At 47.0% G+C, this 27,031-nt stretch overlaps 1 protein-coding gene across 1 annotated transcript; it reads right to left on the reverse strand.

Moving 5' to 3' along the window:
- Window positions 1-5,002: 5,002 nt before the first annotated feature.
- On the reverse strand, window positions 5,003-27,031 carry LOC116979203 (wiskott-Aldrich syndrome protein family member 3-like). Its single transcript, XM_033030770.1, has 8 exons — window positions 26,882-27,031; window positions 22,328-22,462; window positions 18,870-19,023; window positions 17,767-17,884; window positions 11,070-11,245; window positions 9,171-9,419; window positions 7,382-7,764; window positions 5,003-5,330 (listed from the first exon to the last, which is right to left on the reverse strand). The coding sequence occupies exons 1-8, from the start codon at window positions 27,012-27,014 to the stop codon at window positions 5,173-5,175; spliced, it is 1,506 nt and encodes a 501-aa protein (XP_032886661.1). The 5' UTR covers window positions 27,015-27,031; the 3' UTR covers window positions 5,003-5,172.

Consider the following 27,031-nt stretch of genomic DNA (forward strand, 5'->3'; position numbering starts at 1 on the left):
CCGGAAACTCCAACATAGTCATAGCAGATCGCCGAAAAACCGGCGACTGGACTAATGGGCCTGTCCCACACTGGCGATTTCTTAGGCGACTGCTGGCGACTACAACAACGGAATTCACCGAAGTCAGCACCGGCGACAACCTACGCCATCCTGGCGACAACCTACAACAGCACCTACGTCAGGTGAAGACAAGCCACGACAAGCCCACCGTCGCCGACTGTCTCCGAGAAGGTTCGAACATTTCAAAATCCAGCGGCGACCAGAAAAACGCTACGGCTCTCTGGGCGACTGAGGAGACGACTCACGGCCATTCAGGCGACTCCCCGGCGACCATGTGGCGACAGCCCAGTCATCGGTAGTCGCCTAAAAAATTGCCTAAGTGGGACAGGCCCTTAATGCTCATTTCTAGCTCTGCTGCTCATTCACAGTAGCTCTTCGGGCTAACGGAATCAAGGGATATGGGGAGAAAGCAGGAACGGGGTTCTGGATGATCAGCCATGATCATATTGAATGGTGATGCTGGACTGAAGGGCCGAATGGCCTACTCCTGCATCTATTTCTTAAAGGGCTTGCTGGACCAGTCCAGAGGGCTTTATGTAGCTTCTCTTCTCATGTTATCGACTATTCCAACATATTTCATATTTCCTTCACACTAGGCTCAACAAGTCCGCACCGACCAGCCATCATCTCCCATACATTAACACTATCCTACACACTAGGAACAATTTACAATTTTTACTGAAGCCAATTAACCTACAAACCTGAAGATTGACACAAAAAGCCGGAGTAACTCAGCGGACAGGCAGAATCTCCCAAGAAAAGGAATAGGTGACATTTTGGGTTCCTTCTCACCAGAGTGCTGCCTGGCCCGCTCAGTTACTCCATCTTTTTGTGTCTATCTTCGGTGTACACCAGCATTGGCTGTTTCTTCCTACACATTTAACCTATAAACCTGTACGTCTTTGGAGTGTGGGAAGAAACCGGAGCACCCGGAGGAAACCCACGCGGTCACAGGGAGAAATATGCCATTTGCCTATCCAAACGGTCTCTTAAGTGCCAAGATCATAAGTTCCTCCACCACTACTTCCAGCATCATGTTCCAAGCACTCGCCACTCTCCCGGCCACAAAAAAACCCCACTCCTTTAACCTATGCCCTCTAGTATTTGATTTTTCTCTCCTGCAGAAAGGATTTGAGCTGTCTACTTGTGGGACCCACCGCCCCGACGCGGAGGGCCCAAAACGCCGAAGTCTACGGGAGTCAAGATCGTCCCTTCAACGGAGGGCTCAAAGCCCCCGACCGCGGGAGAACAAAGGGAAGAGATTGAACTTTTTCCATCACAGTGAGGAATGTGGAGGAGTCACTGTGGTGGATGTTTATGTTAAAATGGAATTTGTGTGTCCTGTTGCTTTTTATTTGTATGACTGACTTGGCAAATGAAATTCCTCGTATGTTGCAAAACATACTTGGCTAATAAAGTATTATTGTGATTGTGATATATGCTTCTCATAATTATTATAAACTTCTAACAGCTCTCCCTGCTGTAGTGGCCATTTGGCTTGATTTTGTGTGTCATTAATTATTGGATTTTATCCTTTAAATTTCAGTCTGCCCGTAATTATGTGAGGGAGATTTATTACGCAGTCGGTGGAGTGTGTGCGGCTGGGTTCTCTTGCGCAGAAGCTGTTACCAGTTTAGTTTCGTTCGGAGGACTGTGGCGGATGGTATAACGCTTTGACCATGAACGTTTCCAAGCGATAAGCTGAAATTTGACGAAGTTTAAAATGTACGAGCAAAGAAGAAGGTCGGATGAAGAGCTTACTGTTTTTCTTCAACAATAAAGAAACTATTAGTCAAAAGACGGTGTTGTGAAGATTTATCTGTTGAGAAGCTTTGAACTTGAAGGACGTGGAAAAGCTTACATGCGTATCGAGATACTCCTAGTGCCATGTGTTGTCCAGGGTGGCTAGAGAGATAACGGAGCGATCTCTTGAGCGATATGATAATCTGCCGTTACACCTGCAACCTTCAGCGTTCCAGAGCAAACAATTCAAGTCTGTCCAACCTGTCGTTAATATCTCCCAGTCTAGGCTTCATTCTGGCAAACCTCCTCTGCGCCCTTTCCTAAGCCTCTACATCCTCCCAGTAACAGGGTGACCACAGTGTACTCATTTAGAAGAAATGAAGAGTTTTGGGCCCTTCAGTCCGGAATGGCAAGTGGAAGGAAGCCTATTCTTGATCAGTATGGGCGTCAGCGCTTATGGGCGAGAAGGCAGGAGAATGGGGTTAGGAGGGAGAGATAGTTCAGCCATGATTGAATGACGCAGTAGACTTGATGGGCCGAATGGCCTAATTCTACACCTATTCCTTATGACCGTATGACGGAGGTACATGAAATATTACAAGGCAAATACACAGAATAGCCCTAACTCTATTTTAAATCATATTATAGAAGCACCACAAACAAGTATACAGCATAGAGATGGAACAGCAAACTTAGACCAAAGTTACAGACTTGGGCCAAAGTTGGAGAGTTTTTTGTTATGATTTAAATAATGATTAGTGACACGTAGGAATGCATCAAGAAGTTTAGTTTGATTTAGTTTAGATCTACAGGGTGGACACAGGCCCTTCGGCCCACTGAGTCCGCGCTGACCAGCGATCCCCACACAATCCTACACACACTAGGCACAATTTACCTTGAAACCAAGCCAATTAGCCTACAAATCTGTACGACTTTGGAATGTGGGAGGAAACCGGAGATCCCGGTGAAAACCCACGCAGGTGATGGGGAGAACGTACAAACTCCATGCAGATAAGCACCTGTTGTCAGGATCGAACCCGGGTCTCTGGCGCTGTGAGGCAGCAACTCTAGTTGAGGCCAGTTCATTTAAGAGGGAGTTAGTTGTGGCCCTTGTAGCTAATGGGACCAGGGGTATGGAGAGAAGGCAGGTACAGGATACTGAGTTGGATGATCAGCCATGATCATATTGAATGGCGGTGCAGGCTCGAAGGGCCGAATGGCCTACTCCTGCACCTATTTTCTATGTTTCTATGTCTATGTTTCTACTGCTGCGCCACCATGCTCTTGAATCTCTTGCTCTGATTGAAAATTCAGGTTTTCCAGTCGGAAGCCAGGTAGAATGAGATTGCATTTTTGCATTTAGGTGTCGAGTTTGGGGCTAATGCTACCGAGAATTATGGCTTTCAAAACGTTTTTATTTTTGATTCATTTCAAGCATTCAAATTCATCTGGGGATCGAGATGGATCACACACATAAACACTTTGCTATGATAGCAGAATCAATAGCCTACGTCATAACTCAAGTCTTACAGTATATTGATCGCCTGATCCTATTGATTGAATTACGTTCAAAGTAATCACACAAAATTAGTTATTATTAATATCATAGAGTGTTATGACCTACCGCTAGCTTGTCAGTGTTCCTACTGTTGTTGGCCTATATAGTCAGGAAACAGCAATCCTGAAATGCAGTATGTCAATAAATACCAGCAGGCTCAAGGCATCAATGATTTATAGAACGGGATCTCTAATATTTACCAATTAAACCTATTGTAATAAACTCCAGTCAAATTCCTGTTGTGTTTATGATATTATAAGGCAGCACGGTGGTGCAGCGGTAGAGTTGCTGCCTAAAAGCCCTGTCCCACTGTACGAGTTCATTCAAGAGTTCTCCCCGAATTTGCCCTGATTCGAACTCGGAGATTTACGGTAATGGCCGCTCGTCGGTACTCGGGGCTCTCGTGGACATTTTTCAACATGTTGAAAAATCTTCACGAGTCTTCCCGAGCTTACCTGCCGTTAGCGAGTCTTCCCGAGTATCTACTGTTAGCGTTGCGAGCCGCTAAGAGACGTCCCCGAGCTCCGACGTACCCGCTATGTTCGTTCTACGTGCTTACCACGAGTTTGATTTTGTTTTAAACTCGGGAGAGAACTTGAATGAACTCGTACAGTGGGACAGGGCCATTACAGCGCCAGAGACCCAGGTTCGAGTCTGACCACGGGTGCTGTCTGTACAGAGTTTGCACGTTCTCCCCGTGACCCGCGTGGGTTTTCTCCGAGATCTTCAGTTTCCTCCCACACCCCAAAGATATGCAGGTTTAGAGGTTAATTGGCTTGGGATGAATGTAACATTGTCCCTGGTGTGTGTGTGTGTGTGTGTGTGTGTGTGTGTGTGTGTGTGTGTGTGTGTGTGTGTGTGTGTGTGTGTGTGTGTGTGTGTGTGTGTGTGTGTGTGTGTGTGTGTGTGTGTGTGTGTGTGTAGGATAGTGTTAGTGTGCAGGGATCTCTTGTCAGTGTGGACTCGGTGGGCCGAAGGGCCTGTTCTTGAAACTAACCGATACTACATTTTGCTTTCTGAGGCAGAGACAGGCAAGATCGTGTACGTATATGCAGAGTGCAGGAAGAATTTTACTTTTTGGCATTACACAGAAATTGTTCAACAAAAATAATACCCAAAACTCACACGTCTGCCGATGATTTGATGTTGACATTTGCTTAAATATAATGAACATCACTGGATGTGTATAGTCAGTGGAAATATGTCATCCATTAAGTGTTTACAAAAGCACATTCTAAATCAGAGGAATGTACAGAAGCCATGCTTATGAAAAACATGTGCCATTTCACGTCAGAGGCAGGCCGATGAATGGATGAAGGTTATTTTACATTGTGTGTGTGTGTGTGTGTGTGTGTGTGTGTGTGTGTGTGTGTGTGTGTGTGTGTGTGTGTGTGTGTGTGTGTGTGTGTGTGTGTGTGTGTGCGTGCGTGCGTGCGTGCGTGCGCGAGTGTGCGTGCGTGCGTGCGTGCGTGCGTGCGTGAGTGTGTGTGTGTGTGTGTGTGTGAGTGTGTGTGTGTGTGTGTGTGTGTGTGTGTGTGTGTGTGTGTGTGTGTGTGTGTGTGTGAGTGTGTGTGAGTGTGTGTGTGTGTGTGTGTGTGTGTGTGTGTGTGTGTGTGTGTGTGCGTGCGTGCGTGCGTGCGTGCGTGCGTGCGTGTGTGTGTGTGTGTGCTTTACTTGGACGCGGTTGCAGACGATACATTTGCGGGCGATCTGTAAATGTACGTGCACCACACTCCTGAAAAAACCCAACAGAAACCCACCAAGGCCGGGCCACGCCGAGCACCGTAACGCAGATACCCCGTGTAACCTTGCTAATCAGACCACTCGTTCTCGTCCAGTTCAGAGTCATCGTCAGATTCGCTGTACTCCACCGCGATTCTACGAGACAAGATGGTGGCCACGTCGTTGCCAACCGGCTCCTTCTTGGCTTCTTGCTCTCGCTGTTCTTGTACTTTCCGCAGTTGAATTCCTGCAACAGATAAGCCCCTTTTTTTTAAACAAGGTTTCTGCTTACAGCGTTTAGTTTAGTTTAGAGATACAGCGCATGAACAAAGCCATCTGGCCACCAAGTCCGCGCCGACTAGCGATCCAGTTAGTCCGCTAACACTATCCCACACACACACACACTCGGGACAATTTTACAATTTCATCCAAGCCAATTAACCTACAATTAACCTAGAAACCTGCACGGCTTTGGAGCTTGGGAGGAAACCAGAGCACCTGGGGAAAACCCACGCAGGTCACGGGGAAAACGTACAAACTCCGTACAGACAGCGCCTGTGGTGAGGGTCGAACCCGGGTCTCTGGCGCTGTGAGGCAGCAACTCTACCGCTGCGCCACAGTGCCGCTCTAGTGTTCAGGGAAACCTTTTGTTTTGTTTTTTGTTTTTTTTTTAATTATTTTATTTTATTAGAAGTAAGTACAATCATATGGCACCAAAGTGCCTAATATATATTTTCATAATACATTTTATGTACAGCTTCTTTTCTTTTTTTTTGTTATATTAAAGAAAGATTAGAATAAGAAAAAGGTTAGATAGTAAAGGATAGAAAGACGTGAGATATATAGTGTGTGAAGAAAAAGAAAAAAGGCGAATGAGTGAAGAAAGTTGAGAAAAAGAAAATAGAAAAAAGAGAATAAAACATTAAAAAATAAATAAAAAATAAAAAAAAAGTAAGGAGATCGTTGTTTATAATCATGATAAGACATATAACCAATGGGAAAGTCTCGGATGTGACTCAAATGAAGAGGATTAAAGAATTCTACGTACAACCTTCCTGTGAAAATTATATTATGGGGAAGGAAGATTGGTTTTCTTTGGGATGGAAACTTTTACAAATGGATTTAATACATTTTGTGTTGAAGGATTCAAATGCCAAAGCTAACAATGTTATAGTTGCAGTCATGGATCAATACAGCACGGACACAGACCATTCGGCCCAACTTGTCCATACCAACCAAAGTTTACCATTGAAGCGAGTCCATGATATCCCATCCACTCTACACCTACACATTAGGGGTAATTTACAGAGGACAATTAACTTACAAACCCACAGATAGACACAAAGTGCTGGGGTAACTCAGCGGGTCAGGCAGCATCGCCTGAGAAAACGGATGGATGACATTTTGGGTCGGAACCCCTCTTCAGACTCAGGTGCAGAGGTCTTTGGTGTATGGGAGGAAACCGGAGCACCTGGAGGAAACCCACGCGGTCACGGGGAGAAGGTGCAAACCCCACACAGGCAGGAACCGAGGTCAGGATTGAACCTGGATCTCTGGTGCTGTGAGGCAGCAACTCTACCGCTGTGCCACTGTGCCGCCATGACATATAGTTTTAACGGTTTTTTTTGTTTTTCAGATACAGTGCGGAAACAGGCCCATTGGCCCACCGGGTCCATCCCAACCAGCCAATTAACCTACAAACCTGTTCGTCTTTGGAGTGCAGGAGGAAACCGGAGCTCTCGGAGAAAACCCACGCAGGTCACGGGGAGAACGTGCAAACTCCTTACAGACAGGACCCTTGGTTAGGATTAAACCCAGGACTCTACCGCTGCGTTACTGTGCCGCCCTTGTGTTTACTATAACCGGCACAGATTCATACATCTGTGGGCGGCCACGGTGGCTCAGCGGTAAAGTTGCTGCCTTGCAGCGCTTGCAGCGTCAGAGTCCTGGGTTCGATCCCGACTACGGGTGCTGTCTGTACGTTCTCCCTGTGACCGTGTGAGCTTCAGTTTCCTCCCACACTCCAAAAACGTACAGGTTTGTAGGTTAATTAGCTTGGTGTATGTGTAAATTGTCCCCAGTGTGTGTAGGACAGTGTAAGTGTGCAGGGATTGCTGGCTGGCATCGACCCGGTGGGCCGAAGGGCCTGTTTCTGCGCTGTATCTCTAGACTAAACTAAACCTGACTTATGGAGCACGGATAACACTATGACAGAGCTTCTCCCACTCACCTCTGTGACTGAGTGTTACTTAGTTTAGCCCCAATTAAATATTTTAATTAAAGCCGAACGTCACTCACCTCTTCGAATAGCAGCGAGCAGGTCACTTCGAGCATCGCTGATTGGCATCAGAGTTGCTTGTGCCTTCTTTATTTCCATGGCTGATGGTGGTGAGGCAGTGTGCAGGCTGGAGGGGACAAAGATGGGAGGGCCAGGGGGAGGAGGTGGGGGCGCGGCAGGAGGGCCAGGGGGTGTGGGGGTGTAAGACAAGGGAGGGGCGGGCGGGGGGGGTGAGGGGGTGTACGTGCGGCCCGCTGCTGCCACGGCACTGAGCGCAAGTGGGGGAGGTGCGGAGATGGGGCTGTCAAACGCAGTTTGGGCTGAAGGGATAAGGGGAGGGGGTGGGGGTGGAGGAGCAGGGATGGGTGGCGTGTAGTACTCCGCCAACTGCACCGGCTGCGCACTGCAAATTTAAAAAAAAACAACATTTTAATCAGTCATAAACCACAGATACAGGCCCTTCGGCCTAACTTGCCCAAGAAGCCCCATCCACGCTAGTCCCACCTGCCCGCGTTTGACCCATATCCCTCTAAACCTTTCAACACATCAACACATATTTGATAACTAAATATCAAACAGTGGGATCGAGGCAACATTTTTCGAACTCAGTGAAAGAAATATAATGTAGAAACATGGAACTGCAGATGCTGGTCAGTACACAAAAGGACACAAAGTGCTGGAGTACAGTAACTCAACTGGTCAAGCAGCATCTCTGGAGAACATGGAAAGGTGACGTTTCAGGTCGGGAACATTCCAATCCGAAACGGCACCTATCCATGTTCTCCAGAGATGCTGCCTGACCTGCTGGGTTACTCCAACACTTTGTGTTTTATCTTGTTTGTACCAGCATTCACAGTGCCTTGTACCTTCTCAGTCTTAGCATTATACGCTCAACATCCAGACTTGCTACGTAGCATGAAGCTACCAGCCTGATTGAAAAGAGAAACATTTTCATTGAAAGAGAAAATTTATAAACCAAACATTCAAATTGAAAGTGTAGTCTTTCCTTCACCAACACTTTTAACTATTTAACTATTTACACACGATTTCTTGATTAGTACGGGTGTCAGGGGTAAGGGGAGAAGGCAAGAGAATGGGGTTAGGAAGGAGGGAGAGATAGATCAGCCATGATTGAATGGCGGAGTAGACTTGATGGGCCTGAATGGCCTAATTCTGCTCCTCGAACTTATGAACATGCATAGCGGGCAAAAGGTGCAGAAGTGTGAAAACGCACACCTCCAGATTCAGGGACAGTTTCTTCCCAGCTGTTATCAGGTAACTGAACCATTCCACCACAACCAGAGAGCAGTGCTGGACTACTATCTACCTCACTGGGGACCCTCAGACTATCTTTGATCGGGCTTTACCTTGCACTAAACGTTATTCCCTTTATCATGCTTCTGTCCACTGTGAATGGCTCGATTGTAATCATGTGTTGTCTTTCCGCTGACTGGTTAGCACGCAACAAAAGCTTTTCACTGTACCTCGGTACACGTGACAATAATCTGAACTGAACTGAACCTCATTCTGAACATAGACACAAAAGGCTGGTGTAACTCAGTGGGACAGGCAGCATCTCTGGAGAGAAGGAATAGGTGACGTTTCGGGTCGAGACCCTTCTTCAGACTGAGGGTCAGGGGAAAGGGAAAGGAGAGGACAGTAGACAATAGACAATAGGTGCAGGAGTAGGCCATTCGGCCCTTCGAGCCAGCACCGCCATTCAATGTGATCATCCCCAATCAGTACCCCGTTCCTGCCTTCTCCCTGGGCTTCATTCTCATACTTCAGTGCCGGTATTGCCTCCATTACCTGTACTCTTTGAGAAGGTGTCTGGGTCCATTGAGCACAGCCTCGGCAGGCTTTGTCAGGTGAGGTTGCTGAGCTCGAGTTAGTGACGTTTGCCTGATGTTAGCGGGAGGTAATTTGTACACTCGATCCTGTGCCTGAGTTACAGCCGTCAGAAGCTCCTTGTGATCAGGCACGTAAACTGTCGACTGCTGAACAGGATGGTTCGGACTCGCAGGATACGAAAGCTCTCCCATATCAGATACGAAGGACCTGCGGAGGAAAAAAATCCCAAGCAAACGTTACTCATTATGAAAATGGCCCTGTCTCGATCCGAAACATCACCTATCCATGCTCTCCAGAGGTGTTGCCTGACCTGCTGAGTTAATTATCTACGCTGGATTTCATTAGTAAAGGGCCTGTCCCACGTGCATGCGACTGCATGCGGCAAACGCGACCTAACGTGGTCGCTTGAGCCATACGGCCTTGCGGGGCCGGTCCCACTTCGATCGCCGGAGCAGTATGGAGTTGAGCGGAGCTGGGCCCAACAACGCGCGGGGCTCCGAAAAACTGACACGGCTCAAAAATTCCGCGTGGCAACGGCCTGCCGGCCCGATCGCCGCACGCAGTCGCATGCTGGTGGGACAGGCCCTGTACGGGGATCACTCGACCTCGCCGCTTCTGGTTTGGTCGCGCTTGCCGCATGCAGTCGCATGCTCGTGGGACAGGCCCTTAAGGGTGTCAGGGGTCATGGGGAGAAGGCAGGAGAATTGGGTTCAGAAATAATATGGGTATGGAAAATAGCTAGAGACAAAGTGCTGGAGTAACTCAGCGGGTCAGGCAGCATCTATGGAGGAAAACGAGGAGCGACGTTTCGGGTCGGGACCCTTTTTCCAGACTTAAAATGTTTATCTTCTTAATTTCTTTCCGTAATTCTTAACCACGTATCCAAATCTTCTCAGAAATTAGACTGGGAGATAAGGAACCATCTGCAGCTCCAATGTACCATGAATGCAGCACAGAACGCCACGGAAAATCCTTCTTCCCTGTGGCTATCAAACTGCACAACTCCTGCTCCTTCTGTCATGGGGTAGACTGAGACTGACTGACTCCCTCCCCCCCCCTCCCCCTCCCCCCCCCCCAATCTTTGCACATCCCCAATCCTTTCCACTCGTCACTTTAATTTCATGTTTGGTGTATTTTGTGTGTTTATGACCGTTGGCAGATCAACTTCCCTCCTGGGATAAATAAAGTTCTATCGTATTGTATCGTATTGATATTTAGAACGGTGACGAGGAAACACTTTTTCTCACAGAGAGTGGTGAGTCTGTGGAATTCTCTGCCTCAGAGGCAGGTTCTCTGGATGCTTTCAAGAGAGAGCTAGATAGGGCTCTTAAAGATAGGGGGATATGGGGAGTCAGGGGATATGGGGAGAAGGCAGTAACGGGGTACTGATTGGGGATGATCAGCCATGATCACATTGAATGGCGGTGCAGGCTCGAAGGGCCGAATGGCCTACTGCACCTATTGTCTATTGTCTATTGAAAAAGATGTGTACAAAATTATCAAAATTGCTAAAAGAGGGCCCTTCAATTCTGAGGCTGTGACCTCTAGTCCTAGACTCTCCCACCAGTGGAAACATCCTCTCCACATCCACTCGATCTATGTCTTTCATTATTCTGTAAGTTTCAATGAGGTCCCCCCTCAACCTTCTAAACTCCAGCGAGTACAGGCCCAGTGTCGTCAAACGCTCATCATATGTTAACCCGCTCATTCCTGGGATCATTCGTGTAAACCTCCTCTGGACCCTCTCCGGAGCCAGCATTCCCTACCTTAGATAATGGGGCCCAGATTTGCTCAGAGTACTCCAACTGCGGCCTGACCAGCGCCTCAGAGAGCCTCAGCTCTATCGGTGAACTGTACCTGGTATCTGGCGAGACGGATCCTTCGGAAGATGCAGCGTGGTAGGGGGACGGGGAAAACCTGTGATCAGCTCGGAATTCTTTATCGCGCCCCATCACATCCCATTCTGGCCGCCTGGTCCGTGCTTTGCGGATTTTCTTCACCTCGCGAGTGGCATCTTCCACCAGCTTCTGCTCCTGCGGGGGAGGGCCAAAATAAAAACCATTTAGAAATTCTCGCACACCGTCGCCTCTCCGCACCTTTCGCCAGAAGCGCATTCAGAGTTGAAGAGGCAAAGAGGCTCAGCTGACAGCGCCCGAGACCCGGGTTTGATCCTGACCTCGGGTGCTGTCTGTGTGGAGTTTGCACATTCTCCCTGCGACCATGTGGGTTTCCTCTGGGTGTTCATAAGTTATAGGAATACAAGTAGGCCATTCAGTCCATCGAGTCTACTCCTCCATTTTATCTGTCCCTCTCCACCCCATTCTCCTGCCTTCCCCCCATAACCCTTACCAATCAAGAATCTGTCAATCTCTGCCTTAAATATACGCAATAACCTGGCCTCCACAGCCGCCTGTGGCAATGAATTCCACAGATTCACAACCCTCTGACTAGAGAAATTCCTCCTCATCTCCTTCCCAAAGGTACGTCCTTCTATTCTGATGCTGTGCCCTCTGGTCCTAGACTCTCCCACTAGTGGAAACATCCTCTCCACATTCATTCTGTCCGAGTCTATTTCACTTTGTTTTCTTCTCTCTAGTACAGGTCCGACCTGGTGTTGTATGATCAGTAACTTGGAAACGTCACAAATGGTCCCTTCAATTAAGTAACTAATGTAGATTGTTATTCATTGCAGATTGAACACTTATACTTGTGGGACCGCTCCTGTTACAATCTGAAAATACTCAAATATTTGGGGAGGCACGTCCTTTCTTTTGCCTGAGGCTGTGCCCTCTGATCCTAGACTCTCCCACTAGTAGAAACATCCTCTCCACATCCGGGGTGCTCCGGTTTCATCCATCACCCCAAAGACGTGCAGGTTTGTAGGTTAATTGGCCTTTGTAAGTTGCCCCTGGGGTGTCGGGAGTGGATGAGAAAGTGGGATAACATAGAACTACTGTGAACGGGCGATCGATGGTCGACGTAGACTGGGTGGGCCGAAGGGCCTGTTTCCATGCTGTATCTTTCTATCAATTCAAAACTCTTTTTCTCACCCCCTCCAAGGAGATACAGCTAGCAAAGAATAAAGGGGAGGCCATTTAAAACTGAGATGAGAAAAAACTTGTTCACCCAGAGAGTTGTGAATGTGTGGAATTCCCTGCCACAGAGGGCAGTGGAGGCCAAGTCACAGGATGAATTTAAAAGAGAGTTAGATGGAGCTCTAGGAGCTAGTGGAATCAAGGGAAATGGGGAGAAGGCAGGCACGGGTACTGATTGTGGATGATCAGCCATGATTACAATGAATGGCGGTGCTGGCTCAAAGGGCCGAATGGCCTCCTCCTGCACCTATTTTCTATGTTTCTATGTTACTTCAACAAGTGTGAAAGGATGAATGATGGTCAGCGTGGACTCGGTAGGCTGAAGGACCTGTTTCCATGTCGTGTCTTTAAACTAAACTAAGAGACAGAAGGAAGGAGAAGGATGGGAGAGAATTCGACCATAAAATAAAAGTGAGGTGAAAACTCATCTCAGTGAAGAAACACAGGTGCTCCGACCTTTCTCAGGCCTCCAGGTATTGCCTTTGGGCAACAAGGGGTGTGTAACAAACACATTCTTCATTCCATTTAAAGAGGTTCTTCTGCAGTTGTATAGGGCTCTGGTGAGACCACATCGGGAGTATTGTGTACAGTTTTGGTCTCCTAATTTGAGGAAGGACATCCTTGTGATTGAGGTAGTGCAGCGTAGGTTCACGAGATTGATCCCTGGGATGGCGGGACTGTCATATGAGGAAAGATTGAAAAGACTAGGCTTGTATTCACTGGAGTTTAGAAAGATGGGGGATCTTATAGAAACATATAAAATTATAAAAGGACTGGACAAGCTAGATGCAGGAAAAATGTTCCCAATGTTGGGTGAGTCCAGAACCAGGGGCCACAGTCTTAGAATAAAGGGGAGGCCATTTAAGGCTGAGGTGAGATAAACTTTTTCACCCAGAGAGTTGTGAATTTATGGAATTCCCTGCCACAGAGGGCAGTGGAGGTCAAGTCACTGGATGGATTTAAGAGAGAGTTAGATAGAGCTCTAGGAGCTAGTGGAGTCAAGGGAATTGGGGACAAGGCAGGCACGGGTTATTGATAGGGGACGATCAGCCATGATCACAATGAATGGCGGTGCTGGCTGGAAGGGCCGAATGGCCTCCTCCTGCACCTAATTTCTATGTTTCTATGTTTCTATCTTTCTTTTGCAACAAAAAATAAGAGAAATGGAAAAAAATGTAAACTATGTAAAAATGTAAAATAATGTAAAAATATGAAATGTAAAATAATGTACTTAATGTAAAATAAGTAAAATGTAAAATAAGTGAGGCAAGAAAACCAGGGTAATACGTGAGGCAATAAATGAGTGATTTGCAACATAAAACAACTTTGCTGGGCCTGTACCACCTGTACACTGTGGACGGCTCGATTGTAATCATGTATTGTCTTTCCGATGACTGGGTTAGCACGCAACAAAAGCTTTTCACTGTACCTCTGTACACGTGGCAATGAACTGAACTGAACTGAACTGAACGTCTAGATACTGCCTTTGGGCAATAAGGGGTTTGTTCCAAAGTGCAGATTCACTCATCAGTGAAAATGTGCTCGACTTTGCATTAAACCGCTGTGTTAATAAAGAACAATAGTTCCCGGCGGAATGAATATTGATGTCTCCAACTTCATGTAACCTTTGCATCCCCCCTCGCTCAACCCCTCCCCCACCCACGTTGTACCAGCTTCAAAGCCGTCTTGTGTAGGAAGGAACTGCAGATGCTGGTTTAAACCAAAGTCATAGGCTCTCATTCCCTGTGACTTGTTTTCCTCAGCCCCTGGCTAACTAAGGCCTGTTTCCTTTATCATATTTATATATGATATGCAAATATCATAAAGTTATTTGCATATCTTTAATGAATGTGTTCCATATCTCTCTACATCACCGTCTATATCCCTCGTTTCCCTTTCCCCTGACTCTCAGTCTGAGGAAGGGTCACGATTCGAAACGACACCCATTCCTTCTCTCCAGAGATGCTGTCTGACCCGCTGAATTACTCCAGCATTTTGTGTCCATCTTCGGTTTAAACCAGCATCTGCAGTTTCTTCCTACACAATAGCTTACATGCTGTACTCCATTTGTTCACCAGGGGACAGGTAATAAGTGCCATTTCTGATTGAATACTCAAAATTATCAGCTTGCCAGTACATTAATCACATCACACCAGCACATGTAGTTCAAAGAACACAACAATGGTTGAAGATGCACTCCCAATCTAAACCGTCACCTATCTATGTTCTCCAGAGATGCTGAGTTACTCCAGCACTTTGTATCTATTTTTTTGTTGTTATCCAGCATCTGCAGTTCCTGGTTTCCACACTCTACAATGATCAGCTGATTTCTCCACACAAAGCTTCCTGCATCAATCCAGCATGACCTTCCAGTAATTGAATGCAGTGCCTCCCATAGTGGGAGAGTCTAGGACCAGAGGCCACAGCCTCAGAATAAAAGGATTTTGAAACACAGAAACATATAAAAATAGGTGCAGAGGACTAGGCCATTCGACCCTTGGATCCAGCACCGCCATTCAATAAGATCATGGCTGATCATCTAAAATCAGTACCGGTTCCTGCTCTTTCCCCATATCCCTTGATTCCTTTAGCCCTAAGAGCTAAATCTAACTCTCTTGAAAACATCCAGTGAATTGGCCTCCACTGCCCACTGTGGCAGAGAATTCCACAGATTCACAACTCTCTGGGTGAAAACCTTTTGGAAGTAGATGAGGAGGAATTTCTTTAGTCAGAGGGAGGTGAATCTGTGGAATACATTGCCACAGAAGGCTGTGGAGGCCAAGACAATGGATATTTTTAAGGCAGAGATAGATTCTTGATTAGTACGGGTGTTCAGGGGTTATGGAGAAGGCAGGAGAATGGGATTGAGAGGGAGAGATAGATCAGCCATCATTGAATGGCGGAGAAATGGCCTAATTCTGCTCCTATCACTTATGAACAATCCCTATGTATTGAAATTATCTGTGGAATTCTCTGCCACAGAAGGTAGTTGAGGCCACAGTTCATTGGCTATCTTTAAGAGGGAGTTAGATGTGGCCCTTGTGGCTAAAGGGATCAGGGGGTATGGAGAGGGCAGGTACAGGATACTGAGTTGGATGATCAGCCATGATCATATTGAATGGCGGTGCAGGCTCGAAGGGCCGAATGGCCTACTCCTGCACCTATTTTCTATGTTTCTATGTTTCTATGAAAACAGAATTGAAAAGTTTGGAAGAACAGAGCCTCAGGGTAGAAAATTGGTCAACAGTGCAGGGTAAACTACAAACATTTAATGCTCAGCAAAGATTTCTATAAAGATCATTTCTATGGTCCATTTACTGAGAAATATCAGTGCCCATTATAAAAGTGTAGGAAAGAACTACAGCTGATTTATACCGAAGATAGACGCAAAATGCTGGAGCAACTCAGTGGTTCAGGCGACATCTCTGGAGAAAAAGAATAGGCGATGTTTCGGGTCGAATCGCTACTTCAGACTTTTTCTCTGGATATGTCCATTGTGAACATTATAAGAATTACATTAGACATTAGACTTTATTTGAGACTTTAGATATTCAGCACGTAAACAGGCCCTTCGGCCCATCTAATGCGCGCCAACCAGCAATCACCCATATACCAAAACTATCCTACTCACAAAGGTCAAGTTAAAATATTTACCGGAGCCAATTAACCTATAAACCTGCACGTTTTTGGAATGTGGGCAGAAACGGTGGCGCAGCGGTAGAGTTGCTACCTTACAGCGAATGCAGCGCCGGAGACCCAGGTTCGATCCCGATTACGGGTGCTGTCTGTACGGAGTATGGACGTTCTCCCCGTGACCCGCGTGGGTTTTCTCCCAAGATCTTCGGTTTCCTCCCGCATTCCAAAAACGCACAGGTTTGTAGGTTAATTGGCTTGGTAAATGTAAAAATTGTCCAGTATAAAATTGTCCAACAATTGATGACCACAAGGTGCGAGGTAACCGGAGCACCCGGAGAAAACCCACTCAGGTCACAGGGAGAATGTACAGACAGCACCCGTAGTCAGGATCGAACCCGGGTCTCTGGCGTTGTGAGGCAGCAACTCTACCACTGCGCCACCTTCTCAGTCAACAGACACTGTCAGGGGGTGTCTGCATTCTGTTGAATTTGGAGCCATTTTAATGTCCCTGGTCTTTCTTCTCCCCCCCCCCCCCCCCTCCAACCTCCACAGTGTAAATCAACAGACACTGTCAGCGGGTGTCTGCATTCAATTTTCTTTTTTAAATATATAATTAATTATGTTGAATTTGGAGCCATTTTAATGTCCCTGGTCTTTCTTCTCCCCCCCCCCCTCCAACCTCCGCAGTGTAAAGCACATCTCATGTTACTCAGTCTATTCCCATTTGGCCTGTTAATTAGACATACTCCTGTTACAGCTCATTGACCAACTCCTGGCCACATCTGTCAATTGTAATGAGAATCAACCAGCAGTGGGAAAGGCAATAACCCAACTAGGAAACCTATTAAAAGAAATTCAAAGCCTCAGGAGACTCCTGCCTTCACACACACACACAAACTCGTGGACATTTTCGCTTCTTTTGCAAAGGGCCGACCGCTGTTGCCCAGAAGCTCCATCTTCGGTCTGAAGAAGTGTCTCGACCCAAAACGTCACCTATTCCTTCGCTCCATAGAAGCTGCCTCACCCGCTGAGTTTCTCCAGCATTTTTGTCTACCAAAAGAGGTAGCTGCAGAAATATTTCGAACATTTTTACAGATAGACGCTAAAGCTGGAGTAACAATAGACAATAGGCCAGGGGTGGGGAACCTTTTCATGTTGGCAGGCCGCATTAAGTTAGCTGTAATCTAACAAGGCCGCATCCAAGAAACTTCAATTAGATAGACTTCAAAATGTACATTATTTTGTTAAATTAGCCCTCATGACTTACTCATGTTTTAATTGTCGCCGTCAATCGGGGAGGGTTATTTTGTTGAATCTTCTTTTACTCTTTGGTATTTTAAATATGTTCATTTTAAGATCAAAAATAAAAATAATAAAAGACGACCAAAAACATATTAATAAAAATAAAAGGATTTGTTCTACAAAATTTAGATTCATTGAAAAGGCCGCACTTAATGGCTTGGAAGGCCGCAGGTTCCCCACCCCTGTAATAGACAATAGGTGCAGGACTGGGCCATTCAGCCCTTCGAGCCAGCACCACCATTCAATGTGATCATGGCTGATCATCCACATAACTCAGCAGGTCAAGCAGCATCTCTGGAGAGAAGGAATAGGTGGCGTTTTGGGTCAAGTTCCTGCTTCAGGCTGAGAGTCAGGGGTATTCTTGCTACATTGGTCCATTACGATGTGTCCAACTGATGTTAAATTAGTTTGGGACTTGAAATCTGGTCCATTGCAAGCAGCAGCTCACCACTAGTGTGAGTGGAATAATGTATTGTGATGTTTTATTCTTACGTACCGTATAATTAATCAACGTTCAATACCTTTTGCCTTCGTTTTTCCTTCCTTTTATCCTCCGTGGCCTGCAGCATCTTCTCTTTCCACAAATTGAAGAAGTAGGAGGAGTCGGTGTAAAACTTCAGCCCGTCTTTCCTGTCATCCCTGCAGCGTGAGATTCAAGAGGACGTGTGATCTTACTACGGAGAACGGTCGCCTGCCCCCAGCGCCACATTCCCCATCGCATTAGTGCTGCACACAACCTTGCCAGACACAACCGACAGCACAGAAGTGCAGTGGCACAATGGCGCAGCGGTAGCATTGTTGCCTCACAGCGCCAGGGACCCGGGTTCGATCCCGACCACGGGTGCTGTCTGTACGGAGTTTGTTCCTGGTCACATAGAAAATAGGTGCAGGAGTAGGCCATTCGGCCCTTCGAGCCTGCACCGCCATTCAATTTGATCATGGCTGATCATCCAACTCAGTATCCTGTACCTGCCTTCTCTCCATACCTCCTGATCCCTTTAGCCACAAGGGCCACATCTAACTCCCTCTTAAATATAGCCAATGAACTGGCCTCAACTAATTTCTGTGGCAGAGAATTCCACAGATTCACCACTCTCTGTGTGAAAAAAAAAATTCTCATCTCGGTCCTAAAAGACTTCCCCCTTATCCTTAGACTGTGACCCCTTGTTCTGGACTTCCCCAACATCGGGAACAATCTTCCTGCATCTAGCCTGTCCAACCCCTTAAGAATTTTGTACGTTTCTATAAGATCCCCCCTCAATCATCTGAATTCTAGCGAGTACAAGCCGAGTCTATCCAGTCTTTCTTCATATGAAAGTCCTGCCATCCCAGGAATCAGTCTGGTGAACCTTCTCCGTACTCCCTCTATGGCAAGAATGTCTTTCCTCAGATTAGGAGACCAAAACTGTACGCAATACTTGTACGCCACGGGGAGAACGTACAAACTCCGTACAGACAGCACCCGTGGTCAGGATCGAACCCGGGTCCCTGGCGCTGTGAGGCAGCAACTCTACTGTGTTGCCCTAGTGTTATCTCATCTGATTGTACGATATGCAAAACACAGCCCTTGGCACAAATGAGGCCAAACCGAGATGTGAGCCAAATGTCCACAAATAAACTTTACCTGTACGGCGTCAGGATGTTGAGAGGCGGGGGCTTGTCGCATTTCTCGAACATTTCCAACACTGGGTTTGGGATGGTTGTCCGCGAGACCACCTGCTGGTTCTGTGTGGTCGAACTTTTAAATGCTTTCCTCATGTTGATGTCCTGTAGCGAAACTAAAAAAAAAAAATTTTTTAAATAAAAAATAGGCGGTTACCCAGACAATAATTTCACATTTATTCACACGCTTACACTTTTGGTTTAGTTTTGTGAAGTTTAGATTGAAAACGCACGCCTCCAGATTCAAGGACAGTTTCTTCCCAGCTGTTATCAGGCAACTGAACCGTCCTCTCACCAACTAGAGAGTGGTCCTGAGCTACCATCTACCTCATTGAACCATCTTTAAGGGCCTGTCCCACTTGGGCAACTTTTTCAGCGACAGCCGGAAAATAGGCGGTGGCCACACGGTGGCGGGGTGACGCGGCGTATTGTCGTGAGCTGTTGCCTATGGTGTCGTGGCCCTTTGATTCCAGTGAATACAAGCCCAGTCTTTCTAATCTTTCCTCATATGACAGTCCCGCCATCCCAGGGATTAACCTCGTGAACCTACGCTGCACTGCCTCAATCCAAGAGTCAAGAATTTTATATTGTTAATGTTAGTTATATTTAGGACGACAGATGGCACAATGGGCTAAGTGTTCGGCTGGCGACCGGAAGGTAGCCGGTTCGAATCCCGCTTGGAGTGCATACTGTCGTTGTGTCCTTGGGCAAGACACTTCACCCACCTTTGCCTGTGTGTGAATGTGTGTGAATGTGTGTGAGTGATTGGTGGTGGTCGGAGGGGCCGTAGGCGCAGATTGGCAGCCACGCTTCCGTCAGTCTGCCCCAGGGCAGCTGTGGCTACAGAAGTAGCTTACCACCACCGAGTGTGACTGAGGAGTGAATGAATAATGCGATGTAAAGCGCCTTGAGTATTAGAAAGGCGCTATATAAATCCCATCCATTATTATTATTATTATTATTAAAGCAGTAAAGCCTTTATTTCCAAAACCCTTACATTTCTACTCCATCCATAGAATAATCTTATCTCCACTTTTAATTTTCATTCCACCCTATAAAATCTTTTAGGAAGGCTTGACGTCAAAATAGTCAATATGGTCTGTCTGTTTATTGACACCAATTAACCACTTGTCTATCCTCTGACATTATCTTTCAAAATATTGGAGGACCTTTACAAACCATTTCAGATCAATGGTCATTTCAATTACAGGGCCACAAAACTCCACCATCCTTTGTCCTCACCTCCAATAAAATACGATGAGAGAACGTGATTTGTTTTTGACTAAGATAATGACAAACTCTTCCGCCTCCTCTGAGGAATCACCCTCCCGCTCAAGACTAATACACGTCCCAGGCCTAATTTCCCCATTTCCCACCAGCCTATGTTGCAGCCTTTGGGCTTCAGACTTTAGAGATACAGCGCGGAAACGGGCTCTTCAGTCCTGCCTGTTCGCGCCGACCAGCGATCACTCGCAACAGTAGTCCTATCCTACACCCTAGGGACAATTTACAGAAGCCAATTAACCAACAACACGAAACGTCACCCATTCCTTCTCTCCAGAGATGCTGCCTGACCTGACCAAGGTTTCCGTGCAGTTCCCGGAGGTTTTTGTCAGTCTCCCTACCTGCTTCCACTACCTGCAACCTCCGGCAACCACCTGCAACCTCCGGGAACCGCACGGAAACCTTGGGTGGGGCGCAAAGTCTCCAGAGGTTTCCGTTCAGGTTTCCTAAGTGGGACAGGGGCATTACTCCAGCCTTTTGTGTCTATCTTCAGGACTGCTTTGAAATTCGGCAACCTAAGATGAAAGCCCATCCCTCCCCACAGTCTGACATCCAAGACTCATCCTTGGCCATGGAACACAATGCAGCAATCACACGTTCACAAGTTCTAGGAACAGAATTCGGCCATTCGGTCCATCGAGTCTAACCCGCCATTCAATCATGGCTGATCGATCTCTCCCTCTCAACCCCATTATCCTGTCCTCTCCCCATAACTCCTGACACACGTACTAATCAAGAATCTAGCAATCTCCTCCGCCTTGATAATATCCACTGACTTGGCCTCCACAGCCTTTTGTGGCAATGAATTTCACAGATTCACCTCCTTCTGACTAATGAAATTCCTCCTCATCTCCTTTGTAAAGGTACGTCCTTTTATTCTGAGGATGCCTCTGGTCCTCGACTCTCCCACTAGTGGAAACATCCTCTCCACATCCACTCTATCCAGTCCTTTCACTATTCGGTAAGTTTCAATGATGCCCCCCCTCCTCATCCTTCTAAACTCCAGCCAGTGACAAGCCCAGTGGCGTCAAATGCTCATCATATGTTGACCCAATTATCCCTGGGATCTGCAGGCATCAAAAGGTTGAATATTGTCAGGGGTGGTGGTGGAGGCAGATACTACAGTGGTGTTTACATAGGCACATGGAAGTGCAGGGAATAGAGGGATGTGGATCATGTTCGGGCGGATGAGATCAGTTAAACTTGGAATCATGTTGGGCACAAACATTTTTGGCCAAGGGCTGTTCTGTGTGTGGGAAGGAACTGCAGGTGCTGGTTAACACCAGCATCTGCACAAGACAGACACAAAAATCTGAAGCAACTCAGCATGGTGGCATAACGGTAGAGTCGCTGATGATATTACACAATTATATGACATTGCAGCACAATGCAATGTATAGAACGCCACAGGAGATCCTTCTACCCTCTGGCTACCAAACTGTGCAACTCCTCCCCGCTTGTGTCGTGGGATAGACTGAGACTGACTCCCCCCCCACCCCCCCATATCCCCCACACCAACAATCTTTGAACATCCCCAATCCTTTCCACATGACTTTGATTTCATGTTTCATGTCTCTTGTGTTTTTATGACTGTTAGCAGACCAATTTCCCTCCTGGGATAAATAAAGTTCTATCGTATCGTATGTAACAATCATTCAGCCTGTTCTGAGTCGGAACAAACCTGTTTCCACCCACCCCACCAAAGATCCTACAGCGAGCAAGATTGTCCACCCAACGAAAAAGACGTAGTACGGTCATGGGCAGATTCATGGGTAGTTTTCGGCCCCATTTCCGTAACCGGCTTCCGTCTCCGCACCAAAGATCCCGTAGCGGAGCAAAGATACTAGTGCGGAGACGGAAGCCGGTTACGGAAACATCCTCGTAAAAATAAAAGTTCTTTGGTAAAAATCTTCCCCTCATTTTCAGAATTATAATTTATTTACACAAACTGTTCCCCCGCAACGTTGATTACACTGCGAGTCGGGTCGGGTCGGGTTACTGAAATGGATGAAAAAAAGGCTCACGTTCCGCTCCGTTGCGTACTACACGTCAGCCCATTGCATTTAGAAGGAGTGGTCTATCTTGCTCTGCTATAGGATCTTTGCAAACCACAGTCTGGGCGTCTTGTTCACTCACCTTCCTCCACGGTAGAGTCCAGTTGGGTGACTTTAATTGCCAGGCAATCAATTCTCTCCTGGAGGCAATGAACTCGCAGGCAGAAATTGTTAGCTTCATTGAAAAGCTCTCCGAATATATCTTCTGCATGTTTACCTGCGAGAATGAAGAGAAAACAGTTCCATTAGAACCACAGATACACACAAAATGCTGGAGTAACTCAGCGGGACAGGCAGCCACTCTGGAGAGAAGGAATGGGTGACGTTTCGGGTCGAGACCCTTCTTCAGACTTTTATCTGTCCCGTTGAGTTACTCCAGCACTTTGTGTCTATCTTCAGTTTCAACCAACATCTGCTGTTCCTTCCTACACAGTTTATTTTTTTCCCAGTTCAAGTAAAACACAAAGTACTGGAATGTGTTGGAAGGAACTGCAGATGCTGGTTTACATAGAAACACACGAAACATAGAAAAATAAGTGCAGAAGTAGGCCATTCGGTCCTTCGAGCCAGCACCGCCATTCAATATGATCATGGCTGATCATCCCCAATCAGTACCCATTCACGCTTTTCCCCCCATATCCCTTGATTCCGTTAGCCCTAAGAGCTAAATCTAACTCTCTTGAAAACATCCAGTGAATTGGCCTCCACTGCCCTCTGTGGCAGAGAATTCCACAGATTCACAACTCTCTGGTTGAAAATGTTTTCCCTCATCTCAGTCCTAAATGGCCTGCCCCTTATTCTTAAACTGTGACCCCTGGTTCTGGACTCCCCCAACATCAGGAACATATTTCCTGCATCTAGTCTGTCCAATCCTGTAAGAATTTTATATGTATCTATAAGATACCCTCTCATCCTTCTAAATTCCAGTGAATACAAGCCCAGTCGACTCATTCTTTCATCATATGTCAGTCCCACCATCCCTGGAATTAACCTGGTGAACCTACGCTGCACTTCCTCAATAGCAAAATGTCCTTCCTCAAATCAGGAGACCAAAATTGCACACAATACTCCAGGTGCGGTCTCACCAGCGCCCTGTACAACTGCAGTAGGACCTCCTTGCTCCTAAACTTAAATCATCTTGCAATGAAGTCAACACACCATTAGCTTTCTTCACTGCCTGCTGTACCTGCATGCTTGCTTTCAGTGACTGATGTACAAGCACACCCAGGTCTCGTTGCACCTCCCCTTTTCCTAATCTGACACCATTCAGATAATAATCTGCCTTCCTGTTCTTTCCACCAAAGTGGATAGCCTCACATTTATCCACATTATACTGCATCTGCCATGCATCTGCCCACTCACCGAACCTATCCAAGTCACCCTGCAGCCTCATTGCATCCTCATCGCAGTTCACACTCCCACCCAGCTTTTTGTCATCCGCAAACTTGGAGATGTCACATTTAATTCCTTCGTCTAAATCGTTATTATATATTGTAAATAGCCGGGGTCCCAGCACCGAGCCTTGCTGCACTCCACCAGCCACTGCCTGCCATTCTGAAAAGGACCCGTTAATTCCTACTCTTTGCTTCCTGTCTGCCAACCAGGTGCTGAGCTAATAATGAAGAGAGACACAAAATGCTGGAGTAACGCAGTGGGTCAGGCAACATCTCTGGAGAGAATGGATGGGTTGAGACCCTTCTTCAGACTGTCCAGCTAGGTCCATTTTGAACATTTTTTGTTTTAATGAGGCAAATAATTTACCAGGCATTTAATTTCAATCCACACTCAGAAGGAAAGTGAAGGTGAGAAAAATCATTAGTTTGTGGATTACTGACGACAACAAATATTAAAAGTCAAATCCAAGTAATTAATCTAATTAAGGTTGGATTTCAATCTAGCCATTGTGACTGTGATGATGGTGCATCCTGATGCTATGATTACATCGCCAAGGTTAATTGCTTGCTGGGTCGAGAGTTTAAATTTTAACAAATAAATTCTCATGATGCTTCACAGATCAACAAGCTGGGAGAAATACACACGGTCGGAGAGTGAAGCAAGTGGAAGATGCGGGGAACTGCAGGGCGGCACGGTGGCGCAGCGGAAGAGTTGCTGCCTCACATCGCCTGGGACCCGGGTTCGATCCTGACTACAGGTGCTGTCTGTGCGGAGTTTGTACGTTCTCCCCGTGACCTGCGTGGGTTTTCTCCGGGTGCTCCGGTTTCCTCCGACACTCCAAAGACGTACAGGTTTGTAGCTTAATTGGCTTTAGTTACAAATATTGTAAATTGTCCCTAGTGTGTGTAGTAATGCCCCTGTCCCACTTAGGAAACCTGAACGGAAACCTCTGGAGACTCTGCGCCCCACCCACGGTTTCCGTGCGGTTCCCGGAGGTTGCAGGTGGTTGCCGGAGGTTGCAGGTAGTGGAAGCAGGTAGGGAGACTGACAAAAACCTCCGGGAACCGCACGGAAACCTTGGGTGGGGCACAAAGTCTCCAGAGGTTTCCGTTCAGGTTTCCTAAGCGGGACAGGGGCATAAGTAGCATAATGCCCGTGTGCGGGGATTGCAGGTCGATGCCGACTCGGTGGGCCGAAGGGCTTGTTTCGGCGCTGTATCTAAACTAAAACGAAACAAAACTAAACTGCGGGTGCTGGAGTCTTGAGCGAAGCACAAAGTGGGGAAACTCAGCGGGTCAGGCAGCATCTGTGGAGGGAATGGACAGGCGACATCTCGGGTTGGATCGGGACACTTCCTCAGACCGAAGCAAAGTAAATAGTAAAGAGTCTGAAGAAGGGTCTCGACCCAAAACGTCACCCATACCTTCTGTCCACAGATACTGCCTGCCCTGCTGAGCTACTCCAGCATTTGGTGTTGATCGTAACAAGTAAAGCAAAGCTGGATCAAAGATCTGGCAGAGTTCCTCAAGGTGAACATGTTTAATGGTTGGACCTGACGTAGCGGGGCAAGTGAAGAAGAAGACCTCAACGGTGAGACAGCCAGGGGGGGCGGGCGTTAGGTGGAGCACCACCACTGCTGAGAAGGTAGAGAGACTCCCAACAGTAGTGGCGTCCATGTTATTGGACCTGGGTCTATCTCTGTCAAGGACTATGTGGTACCAGCCTCCCCACGTTAAAAGACGTCACCAATGTGTGTCCACCTGGGGGATAATACACGGCCTGCAGAACCTGTGGCTCCAAGAACTGCCTCCTCAGCCACCTCCAGCACGGACCCACCAGGCAGGCAGGCAGGCAGGCAGACAACAAACTCAACTCCAGGGGATCGCCAGCGATGGAGATAATGACAGTCAGAACCATTTTCCCAGGGTGGAAATGTCCAACTTGAGAAGGCATAGCTACTACCAAGGTGAGAGGGGGGAAAGCCTCATGGAGATGTGCGGGGCAAGTTTGTTTTTTTTAACGCAGAGGGTGGTGGGTGCCTGGAACGTGCTGCCAGGGGTTGGTGCTGGAGGCAGATACAATAGTGGCATTGAAGAGGTTTTTAGATTGGCCCATGGAATGGAGGGATACGGGTCATATAACTCAGCGGAACAGGCAGCATCGCTGGAGAGAAGGAATGGGTGACGTTTCGGGTCGAGACGCTTCTTCAGACCCGAAACGTCACCCATCCCTTTGCTCCAGAGATGCAACCTGTCCCGCTGAGTTACTCTAGCATTTTGCGTCTACCTTTGATTTAAACCAGCATCTGCAGTTCTTTGCTACTCAGATATGGATCATGTACCACCAGATGAGATCAGTTCAGCTGGGCATTATGTTTAGCACAGACATGGTGGGCTGAAGGGCCTGTACTTATGCTGTACTCTTCTATAGAAAGACACAAGATGCTGGAGTAACTCAATGTTACATTCCCCTAATTTGAGGAAGGACATCCTTGCTATTGAGGGAGTGCAGCGTAGGTTTACAAGGTTAATTCCCGGGATGGCGGGACTGTCATATGTTGAGAGAATGGAGCGGCTGGGCTTGTACACTCTGGAGTTTAGAAGGATGAGAGGGTATCTTATTGAAACATATAAGATTATTAAGGGTTTGGATATGCTAGAGGCAGGAAACATCTTCCCGATGTTGGGGGAGTCCAGAACCAGGGGCCACAGTTTAAGAATAAGGAGTAAGCCATTTAGAACGGACGAGGAAACACTTATTCACACAGAGAGTTGTGAGTCTGTGGAATTCACTGCCTCAGAGGGTGGTGGAGGCCGGTTCTCTGGATACTTTCAAGAGAGAGTTAGATAGGGCTCTTAAAAATAGCGGAGTCAGGGGATATGGGGAGAAGGCAGGAACGGGGTACTGATTGTGGATGATCAGCTATGATCACATTGAATGGCGGTGCTGGCTCGAGGGGCCGAATGGCCTACTCCTGCACCTATTGTCTATTGTTTCAGCGTCTCTGGAGACCACGGATTGGTGACGTCTCGGGTCGGGACCCTTCTTCACTTCCTAGGAGGAGGATAGTTTCCTTTGGAGTAAAACGCTGCCAACCCACTTAGCCGCTCACTCCTACCGGTCCTTTTTATGAATGATAGACGTTTGAAAGGACTTTTTCATGAAAGGATAGGAACAGAGGCAATTATCACGTCAAGCCTACCATAGAAGATAGGTTAAACACGCACTAATGACTACTTACTGAGACTGCCAAGCTGCTTTATAATGGCAGCCAATGTGCTGTTTGTCACACATTCCAACTCACTGGTGACACCTTCTGGCAAGGCCCCACGACACAGATGCCTTGGTTCAATAATCCTCTTAATGAGAGGCATCTTTCATTCAAATTGGC

Source organism: Amblyraja radiata, chromosome 12 (genome assembly GCF_010909765.2).
Source record: "Amblyraja radiata isolate CabotCenter1 chromosome 12, sAmbRad1.1.pri, whole genome shotgun sequence".
Taxonomy (NCBI): Eukaryota; Metazoa; Chordata; class Chondrichthyes; order Rajiformes; family Rajidae; genus Amblyraja; species Amblyraja radiata.

Coding starts and splice junctions, on each gene's coding strand:
- LOC116979203 (XM_033030770.1), bottom strand. CDS start 27,014: ATGCCTCTCATTAAGAGGATTATTGAACCAAGGCATCTGTGTCGTGGG. Junction 22,463..26,881: donor AAAGCAGCTTGGCAGTCTCA/GTAAGTAGTCAT, acceptor TCATTCTCGCAG/GTAAACATGCAGAAGATATA. Junction 5,331..7,381: donor GCTCGCTGCTATTCGAAGAG/GTGAGTGACGTT, acceptor TATCTGTTGCAG/GAATTCAACTGCGGAAAGTA.